The sequence below is a fragment of the Arvicanthis niloticus genome, chromosome 9 (genome assembly GCF_011762505.2).
Source record: "Arvicanthis niloticus isolate mArvNil1 chromosome 9, mArvNil1.pat.X, whole genome shotgun sequence".
NCBI lineage: Eukaryota > Metazoa > Chordata > Mammalia > Rodentia > Muridae > Arvicanthis > Arvicanthis niloticus.
The window spans coordinates 79,640,502-79,657,085 of record NC_047666.1 but is presented as its reverse complement, the minus strand read 5'-3'; the positions used below and the strand labels follow the sequence as shown (position 1 = coordinate 79,657,085).

The following is a 16,584-nucleotide window of genomic DNA, read 5'->3' as shown; positions in this document are numbered from 1 at the left end:
TAGTCCTTGTGCCTCTCTGTAACTAGTCCTTGTGCCTCTCTGTTACTAGTCCTTGCAACAGAAGAGAGAGATGTTTCAGTCATTTCTGTTCTGATGGCATGACTAGGGAATCTTTTTGGGTGTGTGAATGAGCATGGGGAAATTTCATATCGTATCAATTTGACATTTCCCTTAGCAGTTTAGTTCCTTTTCTTCTTTTCCTTGCACATATCACCAGTTTTCTTCTTTGACTTATCTTAGTTGCAGATGTGCTTCTCTGAGGTACTACTTAGCACAAGTTTGTTTGTTTGTTTGTTTGTTTGTTTGTTTTTAAATCATGGAAAGAGATTTACTAGAACGTTATGGAAAACCTGAAGTTACTTGACATGATTTTTGTTTCCCCAGCCACAAAATTAAGGAATATTAAATTTAAGCTATGAACCTCTTAGCTAAAGCCACCATTTTAGGAAAGTTTAATACTAAGATGGTCTTTTCTCTATTTTAGGGTAATAAAATAAGAAGAAATGAGCCTTTCTTTTTGTGGGAACAACATCTCCTCCTACAACATCTATGATGGGGTTCTCCAAAATCCCTGCTTTGTGGATGCACTCAACCTGGTCCCTCACGTCTTCCTTCTGTTTATCACCTTTCCGATCTTGTTCATTGGTGAGTCATGGCGGGTCCTGTGTACAGCACTTCATGTTTCTGTCTCATTGGTGGCTGAGTTCCTACATAACACTATGTGAAAGCTGCATTTCTGGTGAAATCACCCCAAAAGATGATGTGTAGGTTTGTGAGGACAGGGTAATGTTGTTTTGCATGTTTTGATAGTATGTACTTGCTGTAGAATATTCCACAGGCTGGTCAGTGACTGTCCATACCATCCATCCTGCTGCAGCTCCTTAAAAAAAGAGCAGGGAGACCATTCTGTGAGGCAGAACTAAAGCATTTGGGGAGCGTTTGCTTTACACTATGAGACAGGATAACTGGGTGAGACAGAGAACCTCCCCCCTCCCCACTGCAGACCACAGGAGCAGAGGAACTAGCACAACCCCATCTTGTCAGCCCATTTGCAAAAGCAAAAGCAAATCACCCTGAGCATTCACCTGCTAGAGTGGCTGACTTGGGGTCACAGGAGGGAAAGATTGCAAAGTGACAATCCATTTGGTCCCCAAAAGAAGGAGAGAGGTGGATTGTGTCATAGGTAGAAAGAATTCTCATGAAAACCATTTGGAAAGTTAGCTGGATGTACAGCTAATACCTGTAATTCCAGCAGGAGGATTGCTATGAGTTCTAAACCAGCATGGGCTACATAGTGATGCTGACAAAACAAACAAAAAAGCTTATAAATATACATCATTTAACCATTTATACACATACACAAGTCAATTATTCAGGGCAACTATATATGATTTGTGAAACTCCCTGCCAACAACCGGAACAGATCATTTTACTAATTTCTTGTTTTTATTTTTTCTGGAGGCAAGTTTCTGTTACACAGCTCAGATATGCAGGATATGCATATCTGGATATGCAGCCACTCTGCCCTGGATCCTGCAGTCCTCCTGCCTGAGTCTCCTAAGCTGTGGGGGTTACAGGCATCACAACCACATCAGGAAAAAATAGACCTGTTAACTTGTTAAACATTAAACAATGTTTCTATGTATGAGATGATTAAGGTTGATGTAAGGTTAAGTACCTTGACAAAAGTAAGAGAGATGGGGCTTATCTGGTTAACTATTTCAGGTTAGAATTCATCACTGTGGGCCATCCTTAGACAGGCGGGCCTGTGCTCTACATGAAAGGAAGCTGAGCAAGCCAGGGAACCAAGCCAGTAAGTGACATTCCCCCAAGGCTTGTGCTCCAAGCTTCTACCTTGAGTTCCTGTCTTGGGTTCCCTTGATGAAGGACTACAAAATGTAAGGTGAACTAAATGCTTTCCTTCCCGAGTGGCTTTTGGTCGTAGTGTTTCTTGTAGCAACAGTGAACCAAACCTACATAGGTACCACATACTAACATTTCAACAGTGATCAAGGAATTTCTGTTATAAGGTATGCAAGGAGACCAGTATCACTCTTGGTACATTGCTGTTTATGTGGAATAAATGTATAGAGACTGAATATTGTAAGACCAGAGAGTATACATGCCACTCAGTTTTTAATGTAGTGGTAACTGTAACAGGTATAGAGTTAATAATTCATATCACGACAGACCCTTAGCCTCTAACATTCCCCCCTATTAAATGCCATCACAGGGGTTGGACACAGGGATATTCAAATAGGAGGACTAGAATGGACACTGGCAATGGGACATGATGGGACGTTTATTTATGAGATTGGCTTCTTACCTAGGTCAGTATCAAAGAAGCGCCACATACTAGGGAAATCATGACATCACAGGAGACACACAGAGCTTTCCTGTTAGGAAAAAAAAAAGCGTAAGGAGGAGAAAGAAAGCATAAACCACAGAACGTGCTAGGAAAGTTTACTTTCTAGTTGTGAATTTCATCTGGAAGCACCAAGCCTCGAGTTGGTTTTCTTTACTGGGGCGCTGCTGGGGTCCTCTTATGTAAACAGAGCTTCTCCCTGGCAGTATTTGTGGAACAAGCCCTCATTTGTTTTTGAAGTACATTGTATATTTCCGTAGTCAAAACTGAAAAAGGAAGAGAAGAAGAAACAATGGAGGTGGTGTTCCCTTGTAGTATATCACAAATGAAGTGATGGTACTCTCTCACCTACAGTTTGGGAAGGAAAATCTTAAAATTTGACCAAGAAGTAATTACCATTTTTCCTTCCATTGTGAGCTTCGGGTGAGCTGGTAGTGTTCTCAATCCTTCCCAAGGCTTGTATGAATAACTACACATTTTTCTCTTAGTTTACTTTAAATTGTGTGTATACGTGTACACACCCATGTGTAGGTGATGCCCACAGTAGCCAGAAGATCAGTTGGAGCTAGAATTATAGGCAGTTGTGAGCTGCCTGTCTGGAGTGCTGGGAACCAACTCTGGTCCTCTACAACATCAGTATGTACTCTTAACTGCTGAGCCATCTCTACAGATCAGTGTTAGCTTTCTTTGAGAAAAGCACTTGTTAAACAGTGCTGGCCCGGCCAGAGGGGATCATTTTCTCATATGATGTATGGATGAGACAGGTCTAGGGAGGCAGCTCAGTGCACCAAGCTCTTACTGTGCAAGCATGAGGACCCAAGTCTGAATCTCCAGAACCCACATAAAGGAATATGCACATGTCTATATTCTCAGCACTCCTATGGGGAGACGAGAGGGAGACAGGAAAATCTCCAAAAACTTACAGGTCAGCAGTGACCAAGAAGAGCCCTGGTCTTATACAAGGTGGAAAGTGCGGGTTTCTATATGCACATCATGACATGCATGTGCTCTTGCATATATGTGAACACATACATGAACACACACATACAGGTATGCATGTAATTCAGAATTGACTCAAATATGTCCCATTTTGTACCACCAAATATGTCTTTTTGGTTAGTCCCCTGCAGGTCTCATGTTTTAAAAGATTAGAGTTGCCGATTTCCTTTGATTATTGTCATTATTCATTTGTCTTGTCTGGTGAGTCAAGGGTGTAAGAGCATCAGTTAAGATCATGTTCTCAGAGGTGGAGCATCATTTCTGAATGATGTCACACGAGTTAATGTGCTTCTCCCTGGTGCTGTGAATCTAGTGTAAGTAGTTATTTTTAAGATAATGAAAATAGACCAGAGTTTCCATCGGTGTGAGGCACCAGGGTTCAGGAAGTTCCCAAAGCTTGCAACATATGACAATGTAAATTATGCCGGTGGCTATACTGACCTTTATGTTAATCACATTCTTGCACTCCTTGTCTCTCAGGATGGGGGAGCCAGAGCTCCAAAGTGCAAATTCACCACAACACATGGCTTCATTTTCCCGGACACAACCTGAGATGGATCCTGACGTTTGCGCTCCTGTTTGTACACGTTTGTGAGATAGCAGAAGGCATCGTTTCAGACTCGTGAGTGACTCAGCTCAGCCAGTATCTTACAGTGTGGCACTCGGCGCATAGACAGACAGTAGCCAAGAGCACATTGCCAGACTTTATTGTGGGGGAGGGGTCAGATCGTGACTTATTAGCAGCAGTAACTGTCATTCATCATACAGGATAACCACGTGGGTTTGCTTTTGTTTTGTGCAATTATGTATGGCATATGTGTGCTCATGTGAGTGAGTGGAGTGTGCACATGGATGTCAGAGGAAAACATCCAGTGTTGGTTCTTACTTTCCACCATGTTGATATTCAAGTCCCTCGACATTGCTTCTGCCAGGCCAGCTGGTCCCTGAGCTGTCTCCGATTCACATCGCTCCTTGTGAACGCTGGGACAGTGGGGATGTAGATGTGTGGTACCCTGACTGGATATTTACACAGGTTCTGAGAAGTCAGACCAGGTCCTCACACCTGCACACCAAACCCTTTGCCTGGGGAACCTTCTCCCTGGTCCCTCTGGGCTTCACCTTCTCTGTCGTCTCGCTACATAATTGATCTGACAAATAATTTTAGATCTCTGTGACTTGTGCTCAGCCACGTGCTTTCATGTTTCCTTGTTCTCTTAACCAGAAAGCTATGTCCTTTGACACATTTTAATGAGTACTTTATCTTTAAAAATAGGTATATAGAATCTATGTTGATATTAAATATCGTTATATATATATATGTCTTGATGTTAACTGAATCTAGCCCTAAAAGTTATGTGTTTATGTTTTAATACGGTCATCAGCTCTCAGACGCTCTCCTTTATTTTGTAAAGAAATAGAGATAGAGAGGAAGGCATTAAGGGAGTCTGATACCCAGCAAGAAAAAGAAATGCAAGTGATAGATGAGAGAAATTTAGAATCAGAATTCACATGAAGTCATATTTCTAACAGAATTTTGTCCTTCTCACAGAAGAAGTCTATATTAGGAAATTAAATACAATGAGTTTTACTTATAAACGCAAATGTAGTCTATTTTTATCTTACATAATAAGAGAATAAATTCAAGCAATAGGAAAATATTGATCATGTGCTTAGGTCATGGTATACCTTTTATTAAAATATTGATGTGGAACCATGTATAGAGAGGTACATGCCGTTAGTCTCAGCACTGGAGAAGCAGAGGCAGGCAGAACTTTGTCAGGGGCAAGCTTGATCTACATAGTGAGGTCCAGGACAGCTGCATCTTTTCTGTATCTTTCTCAAATATGTCATTTTCCCTATTCTTTAAGCATTCACTTGATCTGATCATTAAATTACTTCAGCAGGTCTTCCTTGATGCATAACTTATATATCAATGTATATATCTACACATGTAGAACAGTGGGAATACATTTACTTTTGTTAGCACTTGAAGATATCGTTTCATTGTGTTTAATATGTGGTTTTTGTTAGGCTAAACACTTCCAGCAAAATTATGTCACACAGGTATGATGTGTTTGCTCCCATGTTCTCTAAGCAACTATTACTGCACTCTGGCTTTAAGCATACCTGAGTAAGTTCTCAGGCGAAGATTGCAAACAGGATGAAGAACTCTCTAGAACAGTTTGCTTCAGACACTAACAGTGTTTTGCTCTTTCTAGGCAGCGTACATCCAGGCATCTTCACCTTTTCATGCCGGCTGTGATGGGATTTGTCGCCACGACGACGTCCATCGTCTATTATCATAACATTGAAACATCAAATTTCCCTAAGTTACTTTTAGGTAAATATTCTCATAGGTTTTTCCTCATCATCCTCCCCCAAAGAACTATCTGGTTTCTTTCCCACATAATAAATAAATATATACTGAAGAAGGCTGATAGTGAGAAGCATGGGAAAAACTTAATTCTCAGTAGTCTTTCAGTGAATGTGGGGGTGGAGATACATTAAGGTGGCCTGAGCCATGACAATTCCATGATCTCTCCAATAAATGCCTCTGTAGTATGTTGTTCTGGGGAGAAGGAGAGGGATGTGCTGGCCTTAGGGACACCAGGAAATGTTTTCTAACAATCAGAGCTCTTGCACGTTAGGGGCCCCACAAGCATGTCATTCTACATAGCTCCTTGTCTCCCTTTGCCTTGGAGTCTTGAGACCCCTTCCAAAGGCCTCTCCCATCCTCTGTTGGTGTCATAGGATGCCACTGCTCTGGACCTGCTTGCGAGTCTTCAAGTCTCCTTGCAGCAGAAACATTGTAGCCTGTGGGAAAGTCCACAGTCACAGTCTGAGGAACAGCGTTTTAAAGCTCAGCCCCTCCCCCCTGCAACAGGGCGAAGGTTCTCTAGTTAGCCTTCCCAGCTCCTTTGACCTCTAAATAACCTTGACTTTCTAATTGGCAACAAAAAAAAAAAGGAAAAAATCAAACTATGTAATTAAGTTACAGAATAAAAATGGAAAGAAAATGTACAGTTAAGCAATGTACCTAAGGGCCTGAAGTCAAAATTGGAGCACAGTTGTTATGCAGGTCTGAGACCTGCATTTATTACTAAAATGAAGCACTGAGGGAGTTAAAAGATGCTTTCACTTATTATAAGAGAGATACTTAATATCATAAAGAAATGCTCATTTTAAAATCCTGAATTTGTAATTTTGTTTCAATTACAAATTTATGATGTTTTCCAAACCTGCAGAAAATTGAAAGAATTATACAAATACTCACCTACCCACTACCTAAAAAGTTTCAATTTAGGTCTTACTCTGTTTCAGACAAATCTTTATTTTTCTATTCCTTATCCATATATATGTATACATGTAGATATATAGTCTATCTATAGCTAACTAACTATATTGATAAAACTAACTGTATAGTTTGTATATATGATGTATATATTCTAACTAGAGTTAGATCTTTGTCTACAGTTCTCATGAATTAAAATGTGTACACTGTTTTAGGCAAATCTTTATTTTTCTATTCTTTATTCATATATATGTATTAACTAAATAACCAACTATATAAAACTAACTGTATATTTATATGTATGATATATATATATATATATACATATATATATTCTAACTAGAGTTAGATCTTTGTCTACAGTTACTGTGAACTAAAATTTGCATACTGTTTTAGACAAATCTTCATTTTATCCATGTATTCAAATATATATCTATATATTTTTCTATTCTTTATTCTTACATATATTCTAATTAGAATTAGATCTTTGTCTACAGTTCTCATGAACTAAAATTTGCATACTTGAGACCAGTCGGCCCTGAGTTGTCAGATGTGAGCACCATCAGCCTGCCACAGCATAGCCCTCAGCCATGCACATACCCTCTGTCCCTCTCAGACCACTCTCACTTTCCCTCCATCTGCACAGAGGAAATATCTATCTTGATTTCCTCCACTGCATGGAGACTGGCTTGTTCTCCAGTGTCACACAGATTGAATCAGTCTAACCTCTGTAAGTTAGGCTGCTCTCTCTCGGCATGATTCTGTGAGGGTCATTAATAGTTACCTTGGGTTGGGTTTTGTTCTTGGAATCAACAGTTGTGTGATATTCCTCTGTACAAACATGTCACCTTTCCCTTGTGTTATTGGTGCTTACCTCGGCTGTGTCTAGAGTTGGGCTATCGTGAAAGTAAAATGGCTGTTATCAAGAGTTGTTTTTGTTTGTTTGTTTGTTTGTGAATGCAGGAGTCTATTGCTTGAGGGTATAAACCACAGAAGAGATTGCTGGGCCAGTGGATGTTGACCCAAAGCACTTTATATTTTCACTAACAGTATGTGGCCTCTTCAGTTCTATATGGGCACAGCCTTGGTGAGCTTGGTCCACCTAATGTAGCCACACTGATAGGTGCCCACCAGTACCTCACTGTGGCTTTAATGAGCATCTTACTGTTGCCTGCTGGTGCACAGTGTCATTTGATGAGCTCATTGGCTCACATCTCTGTAAGGTGTCAAGTTGTCACCCCCATTATCTTTTTAAAGTGGCCATTGATATGTTTTGTTCTATTTTTAGACAGTTGTATTTTAATCTTTTGGCTGTAGAATTTATCCTCTGAGATCTTAATTTGGAGCATCCAAACTCCTTTCTTTAACTGAGTCTCTTGTTAAGCAGAAAATTTTAATTTGACTGTGTTGTAGTTTATCTAGCATTTTTGAATTGTTATTGCTTTCTGTGTCTTTGGAAACATTTCCTACCTTGTGTTTTATCTGATGAGTCTATTGTTTTAAGTTTTGCATTTAGAACCATGATCCATTTAAAATCAGTTTTGTAGAAGATGCCTTTAGAGCACAAGGTTTGTTTTATTTCAGACACACACCCATTGGTTCTAAGCAATTCCCTTTGATCTAAGTTTTCATATCAGATGTCCTATGCAGTTGCTTCTGGCTATCCTCCTCACAGATGTAGACTACAGAGACAGAGCTGCTTCCATTCCCAACACAGGGTGTTTATTCTCCCTCTTTTACTAACCTGGCCAGAGAATAACCAGTCTGCTGCAATCCTTTGGAAGAGGCAGCTTTGTCTGTGCCCCTGAGTGTGCTCCTTTCACTGGTTGTTCACTGTGGGTGGTTTCCTTCCCCACTCTCGGTTGGTTGGTCGATGGTCGACTGCCTTTCTATTTTAGATTCTGTTCTTTGTCCTCTTTTCCCAAACCTTTAAGGTAGAAACATTGATATGGGACCTCCCCAGAACTAAACATCTAACATTATAATATTTATTCTTAGTTTAGTTTTTTTCTTAACTTTTGCATAAGGTAATAGAATTTTTGTTATAATTCAGTTGGGATAGTGTATATAGGAACTCGTCTTTCACATGGGCTAGACACATTTGATTTAATTTCTAAGCATGGGGACATTTAGATAGCCGACTGAATAGAGAATCTCAAAAGTGACTATACTGTGCCTGTGCCTAGTTTGTCATATTCTCCTGGGGTCAAGGAGAATCCAACAAAAATGGCAAGGATAGAAGTTCAAAGTCAGCTTGTCCTGGGCTGACCCTCCAGCCCCTGTCATCACTTGGCTTGCTGTTTGGCGAGAGAATCCAGATGACCCATGCTTGGACTCAAAGCACGTGGAAACTGAGAGATGAGAAGTGTGGAAACTGTTTTAAAATACTAAGACTCTGTCATCCACTAAGCCCATTCAGAGGTGACACACATTGATCTTGACTTATTAGGAAAAAAGTAACATTTCTGTTTTAAAATTTTATGTGTATGGGTATTTTGGTGACACATGCTATGTACTGTGTGTATATCTGAGAAGATACTAGCTCCTCTGGAACTGGAATTGTAGATGGTTGTGAGCTACCAGATGGGTTCTAGGAATTGAACCTGGGTCCTCTGGAAGAGCAGCCAGTGCTATTAACTTCTGAGCTGTCTCTCCAGTCTCATTCTTGACCTTTTCCCTTTGCGTTTGAGGCAGGGTCTTAGCATGTAGTCCAGGTTGAGTTCAAAGTTTTTATACTCTTGTCTGAGTCTCCCAAGTTCCTTGATTGCAGGTATGCACCATCATGTCTAGCTTTGTTTTTAAAAGTCAATTATGTTATGACTTGAATACAATCATACTCTGTATGATTTCGGCCGTTTTGTTTCATTTCCTTTTCATGTGCCTGTCTGTATGTTATACCTGTGTGTATGCAAGTTCATATGTGTGTGGGTACCCGTGTGTACAGGTACAGATGCATAAGCGTGCACATACAGATGTGTAGGTACCTCGGGTGGATGTTAGGAACCATCTTGTTCTTCTACCTTATTCCCTGAGATAGGGGCTTTTATGTGAACCAGGAGTTCATGCCCACAGCTGCTCTGGCTGGCCAGCTTTCTCCAGGGTTCCCCGTCTCTGCCTCCTGGGTGTTGGAGTGACAGCGGGTTCAGTGAAACCTCTTAGCACTCACAGGGTTCTGGGAATCTGAAGCCCAGAACTCGCACTGTCTGCTTGTGCAAGAATCGCCTTCACCACTGCCTATTCATTCCCAGTTTAATTTTATTATGCCACATTTCCTAATTACCAACTCCATGGTCAGTGAGTGGCTTTTATAATGCCAAATAGTAAATAATTTTACAAACATCAACTAATATGAGATGCTTGTTAGTGTCCAGGTCTTGCATTTCCATTCGGCCATTCACAATTTGATTGTTGAAAAATGGGCCCTTTGGTCATTATTAGAGACATTTTTTTCTTCCAGCTAATATTCCACCTTGAAGTCTACTTGGCTTGGAATTAACACTACATCTCCAGGGTCTTACTTTTCCTGCTTTCACGTTACTTTTTTTCATCTCTTATTCTTAACCTGTCTCCAGTATTTAAGGTGGATCTCTTTAGACAGTGGATCATTTCGTCTGCTATTTTTCCCCGAGTCTAACCTTATTTATATATCTTAAGCTAAAATATAACCTGATACACGTTTAGGTCTGATGCGAATGTTCAGTTCTGCTTCAGTGAGGAGGGTAGAGCACCTTCAATCATTCTGTTTCTGCCAAGTCTTGCCCAGCTGGATTGTTTTGTGTGTTTTAGATCCATTTTTATCTTGTATTCACTTGTAATGACCCATACAGAGTGGACTACGCTCTTTTCCAAAGAGGTGCAGGGATCTTGTTGCTTGTAATTCACGTTCATGGCACAATGCTAGCTGTGGTAGTAAGAAATGAAGAGTTCCATCCATCTTCCGTATGACCAGTCAAGGACAATGACATTCGGGTCATTGCTCTCCTCTGTGTCCTGCAAATGACTGTGCTGGTTAAGACTACTTGCTTGAGAAGAATCACTTTCCTCCTGAAGGTTAGCTGCACAGCAGAAGCCCTACTGAACAGCTGGGTAAATCCTATGATGATTTCATGCAAACAATGATTCCCACATACTGAGAACTACAATGAGCCCCCCTAACTAATAAATTACCTAACAGATACCAACTTGTTATTTCTTCATATAACTGAAGGTCGTGAGAAACAAGGTCAAAGACAATACCACGGAGTCACATAAAATCTGAAGCAAGAGCTTTATCCTTACGTCTCCTTTTGGCTTCCACCTATCACATGTGATTGGAGTAGAAGCCCTCAATATTTCTAATTTATTTTCATACTTTCACAGAACACATGATCAAAGTGTTGACATGCTCCAAAGTAATTTATAGATTCAATGAAACCACCGTCAAAACCCTTAGGCTGTCCTCTTCACATCTGACTAAATAAAAGATATCAAATAACTGAATAAGTATTGAGGAGAGAAAAAGCAAGGCAGGGACATCACATGACTTCAAAAGATGCCACAAAGCTCTAGTAATCAAAACACCATGCCATTGGTTTCACAAGAGATAGGCCATTGGAAGAGAGATATCAAGTTCAGAAACAATGTTGTTCTCTTACAACCAAATGACTGCACAGAGGTACAGAAAAACTGGAAGCAAGGCAGTCTCTTCAGTAACAGGAGCTGAGGGAAACTGGATATTCACACTCGGAAGACTGAACCTTGACCCCTACGTCTCGTCCTGTGTTGTACTTTCAATTCAAAACCCATGACACCCACTTAAACATTCATGTTGTTTCTTACTAAAGAAATTGTTTGCAAATGAAATACTTGAAATGTGCTTGTGTTTATTAGTGAAACTTTCCATTTCTCTCCCCCTTCTCTTTCTGCAGCTTTATTCCTGTATTGGGTAATGGCCTTTATTACAAAGACGATAAAGTTGGTCAAATACTGGCAGTTGGGGTGGGGAGTGTCAGACCTGCGCTTCTGCATCACAGGAGTGATGGTCATCTTGAACGGGCTGCTGATGGCTGTGGAGATCAATGTCATCCGGGTCAGAGTGAGTACCAAATGCATTTGTTCGATGACTCCCAGTGAAGACCTCAGCATTAAAGATTATAGCCATCCAGGAATAAGTGGTGTTTAACCAGAGGGAGGGGGAGATATGCGATCTCTGTGTGTAAACATAAAATTAAAATAGCCTTAGTTATTGTTCCATTGCTCTGATGAAACACTGTGACCTAGGCAACTTATAGAAGGAAGGATTTATTAGGGTTAAATATAGAGGGTGAGAGTCCACGGCCATCATGATAGAAACACAGTGGCAGGCAGGCAGGCAGGCAGGCAGGCAGGCAGGCAGGCATGCAGGCAGGCAGGCAGGCAGGCAGGCAGGCAGGCAGGCAGCAGGCAGGCAGCAGGCAGGCAGGCAGGCAGGCAGGCAGGCAGGCAGGCAGGCAGCAGGCAGGCAGGCAGGCAGGCAGGCAGGCGGCAGGCAGGCAGGCGGCAGGCAGGCAGGCAGGCAGGCAGACAGGCAGCAGGCAGGCAGGCAGCAGGCAGGCAGGCAGGCAGGCAGGCAGGCAGGCAGCAGGCAGGCAGGCAGGCAGCAGGCAGGCAGGCAGCAGGCAGGCAGGCAGCAGGCAGGCAGGCAGCAGGCAGGCAGGCAGGCAGCAGGCAGGCAGGCAGGCAGGCAGCAGGCAGCAGGCAGCAGGCAGCAGGCAGCAGGCAGCAGGCAGCAGGCAGCAGGCAGCAGGCAGGCAGGCAGGCAGGCAGCAGGCAGGCAGGCAGGCAGGCAGGCAGGCAGGCAGCAGGCAGGCAGCAGGCAGGCAGGCAGGCAGCAGGCAGGCAGGCAGGCAGGCAGCAGGCAGCAGGCAGCAGGCAGCAGGCAGCAGGCAGCAGGCAGCAGGCAGCAGGCAGCAGGCAGCAGGCAGGCAGGCAGGCAGGCAGCAGGCAGGCAGGCAGGCAGGCAGGCAGGCAGGCAGCAGGCAGGCAGCAGGCAGGCAGGCAGGCATGCAGGCAGGCAGCAGGCAGGCAGGCAGGCAGGCAGCAGGCAGCAGGCAGCAGGCAGCAGGCAGGCAGGCAGGCAGCAGGCAGCAGGCAGGCAGGCAGGCAGGCAGGCAACAGGCAGGCAGGCAGCAGGCAGCAGGCAGGCAGGCAGGCAGGCAGGCAACAGGCAGGCAGGCAGCAGGCAGCAGGCAGGCAGGCAGGCAGCAGGCAGCAGGCAGGCAGGCAGGCAGGCAGGCAGCAGGCAGGCAGGCAGCAGGCAGCAGGCAGGCAGGCAGGCAGGCAGGCAGGCAGCAGGCAGGCAGGCAGGCAGGCAGGCAGCAGGCAGGCAGGCAGCAGGCAGGCAGGTTCTAGTATGGTTCTAGAGCAGTAGCTGAGAGCTCACATGTTGATACACAATCATGCAACAGAAAGTGATAGAAATAGTGATAAATAGGTGGATAAATAAAGATAGAGGTGAGAGAGGGAGAGAGAAAGGGAGAGAAAAAGGGAGAGAGAGACAGACACAGAGACACAGAGACAGAGACTGGACATGGCACCAGTATTTTGAAATCTCAAAGCCCACCCTCAGTGACACACCACCTCAAACAAAGCCATATCTCCTAATCCTTCTAAAGTAGTTCCACCACTTTGGGACCAAGTATTCAATTCTATAAGTCTCTCTCTTTCTCTCTCTCTGTCTCTCTCTCTCTCTGTGTGTCTCTCTGTGTGTATGTGCACATGCATGTGGATATGTGTGCATGTGTGTGAACATGTATGTATGCATGTGAATATGCATACATGTGAATGTGTATGTATGTATGTGTGTATGTGTGTGTGTGTATGTATGTGTGAGTACGTGCACACATGTGTGTATGTGTGCTCATTCCCATTTATCCCACCAGACCACTCACTTTTCAGTATCCATGTGAACCTAAACTATATGTTATCACAGGTAGTGATTGATTTCATCCATAGATTTCTTCATCCGTGATTTGGCAAAGGTAAATCTGGGTTCATCAAAACACGGATCTTGAAGTTGATCATTATAGAGAAGATAAGTTCATCTACTCTGCTCATTTCCCTGATGAAGTTTTTTTTAGTGGTAACTGTAGGTCCGTGTCCAAATCAGAGTCGTTAGGGTCATGGCTGAGACGTGATGCCTGTGCTTTCAATATGTTTGTACTTAATGCTGTCAGTCACAGTGTGAGACTCTACTAGCACTAGCAGGTTTTCAATATTTATTTCTATCAATAACTTTACAAGTAGAAAGAAATAAATCACAGTGAAACTGGACAGTAGACAGTTAAATCAGCCAAACCACACAATTCAACAGTGGTGTTAAAATCTCAACAATAGAACAATCTTCATTAATTTAACCCTATCATAGGATAAAGACAAGCTCTTTTAAAAGTCTAATTAATTTTTCAGGATTGTCTCCAAGTGCTTTCAATTCGGAATTCTGGCATCTAGCTGGTTAAAATAAGGAAAACAAAGAAGAAACATTGCAAAGGATATTTCAGAGCGCAATGGAAAGAACCATAAATTAAAACACAAGTTTTGGCTGCCTTAAATGAAAATGTAGACTGGGTTGTGGCTTTATTTTTAATCTGGGGAGAGAGAAGTAGGCTGAATGGTCACACTGTGGAATTCTTCCTACCCGCAGAGATATGTTTTCTTCATGAATCCTCAGAAAGTGAAGCCTCCAGAAGACCTCCAGGACCTAGGCGTGAGGTTCCTCCAGCCATTTGTGAATTTACTGTCCAAAGCGACTTACTGGTGGATGAACACGCTTATCATATCAGCTCATAGGAAACCTATTGATCTGAAGGCGATTGGAAAGTTGCCTATAGCGATGAGGGCGGTGACAAATTATGTTTGCCTGAAGGATGCCTATGAAGAGCAAAAGGTAACAGCAGCATTTGTCTTCTACACCCCTAACCACACAGAACAGGTCCATTACATACCAAAGTATAAAGCTCAAATTATATCTGTCGTCAAGGGAAAGTAGGTTTTCTCCATCTGTCTCACCCAGTAGGTTGGCTTCTTGTTAATTCCATCACTGATGACAAAGAGGAAGGGTTAATGAAGTAAAGAGATGTCATGATTGTTGTTGCTACAGAACGAAGGACTCTGAGGGCACTGGTTTTCTCTGGGACATGTGCTCAAGTACACATTAAAAATAAGCTCAGGGTCTGGAGAGATGACTCGGTGGCTGCTCTTCCAGAGGTCCTGGGGTTGACTCTCAACACCCATAGGGTAGCTCACAACCATCTGACATTCGATTCTCAGGAGATTCAATGCCTTCTTCTGGCTTTGGAGGGGACAACACACACATAGTCTACATACACCCAGAAGGCACGATACCAATGTATAGAATCCCTTTGAGCTGTTACTGCCTCAGATATGGGAGAATATAAGGTTACATACATTGAAACCACATAGGACATTAATAAATGGCACCTGGACATAGGCCTAACATCAACTTTCTTTAAATGATAAGGGGTGGGAGGGACTGCTACCCAAAAAAAGTTCCTCAGTGACTGTAACATTTATGTAGATCTTATATCAAAGGCACAAGGGACCAGTGTTACTATCATCCTACCCTTTTTATTCAAATCACTATAGTGTGTGTAAGCATGTGCATGTCATGGCTTATACGTGAAGATCAGAGGACAACTTGTAGGAGTGGGTTCTTTCTCTTCACCACATGGATCCTGGGGTTGATCTCAGCTCACTGGGCTTGGTGGCAAGCACCTTTACTCGATGAGATATCTTGTCTGCCCTATCCACAGTACTTTTGAAAGGAAGCATGTGTTTGGAACCTCATAACAGTATGAATTTGTCCTTAAGAATCCTATGACTGGGCTGGTGTGATGACTCAGTGGTTAAGAACACTGACTGCTCTTCTGGAGATTATGAGTTCAAATCCCAGCAACCACATGGTAGCTCACAACCATCCGTAATGAGATCTAATGCCCTCATATGGGGTGTCCAAAGACAGGCAGAGTAAGTGAGGGCCTGGAGTGAGTGGGGGCCAGAGCAAGAGGGAGAAGGGGAGGGGAAAAAAAGAATTCCATGTCGTCCCTTGACAACTAAGAACAAAGGTGTAGAACTGGCTTGTACACTACTTTGTACCAGTTTCATTTTGGTGGGTCTGGTAGATACCATTTGCATAAAATGCAAGAATGCAGACATTCCTATGTTACATTGAAATCTCCACAATTATATTGGGATTTCAGAGAGCACATCACAGCTGCCAAGGTCAGCTGCTGTCCTAAGGTATTACTTCAGTCTATTGTTTGTTTCAGAAAAAGGCTGCTGACCATCCGAATCGGACTCCTTCCATATGGCTGGCCATGTACAGAGCTTTTGGGAGACCGATCCTGCTGAGCAGCACATTCCGGTACTTGGCTGACTTGCTGGGGTTTGCTGGTCCTCTTTGTATTTCTGGAATAGTCCAGCGTGTGAACGAAACGCAGAATAACACAACGAGAGTAAGTGCATGGTTTTAAAAATTGATTTATGTTTGTATTAGTTACATCTGTATTTCTGTGAAGGCACCAAGACCAAGGAAACTTATAGAAGAGTGAATGTATTGTAGACATACCATGTCAGAGGGTGAGTCTGTGACTATCATGGTGGGGAGCATGGTAGCAGGTGGGCAGGATAGTGCTAGAGCTGTAGCTGAGAGCTTGCATCTTGATCCACAAGCATGAGGCTGAGAACGAGCTAGCTTGGAACGACATGGGGTATTGAAACCTGAAAGCCTGCTCTCTGTGACACACGTCCTCCAGCAAGGCCGCACCTCCTAATCCTTCCTGACCAGTTCCACTAACTCAGGTCAACTATTCAAACATATGAGCCTATGGGCAACACTGTTACTGAAATCATGACAATGTGTGGGCATGTGGGTGCCATAGCTAATATGAGG

The 16,584-nt window shown here is 42.9% G+C and overlaps 1 protein-coding gene across 4 annotated transcripts in view; it reads left to right on the top strand.

Annotated features, from left to right (window-relative positions):
- Positions 1 to 16,584, top strand: part of Abcc9 (ATP binding cassette subfamily C member 9) — a 121,969-nt gene that overhangs the window by 4,747 nt on the left and 100,638 nt on the right. For all 4 annotated transcript variants that reach the window (XM_076940794.1, XM_034511951.2, XM_076940795.1 and 1 more), the window contains exons 3-8: positions 485 to 645; positions 3,845 to 3,986; positions 5,584 to 5,705; positions 11,564 to 11,730; positions 14,317 to 14,559; positions 15,962 to 16,147. In XM_076940794.1, the coding sequence (XP_076796909.1) occupies positions 504 to 645; positions 3,845 to 3,986; positions 5,584 to 5,705; positions 11,564 to 11,730; positions 14,317 to 14,559; positions 15,962 to 16,147 (1,002 nt within the window). In that variant the 5' untranslated portion in view covers positions 485 to 503. The remainder of the gene's footprint in view (positions 1 to 484; positions 646 to 3,844; positions 3,987 to 5,583; positions 5,706 to 11,563; positions 11,731 to 14,316; positions 14,560 to 15,961; positions 16,148 to 16,584) is intronic.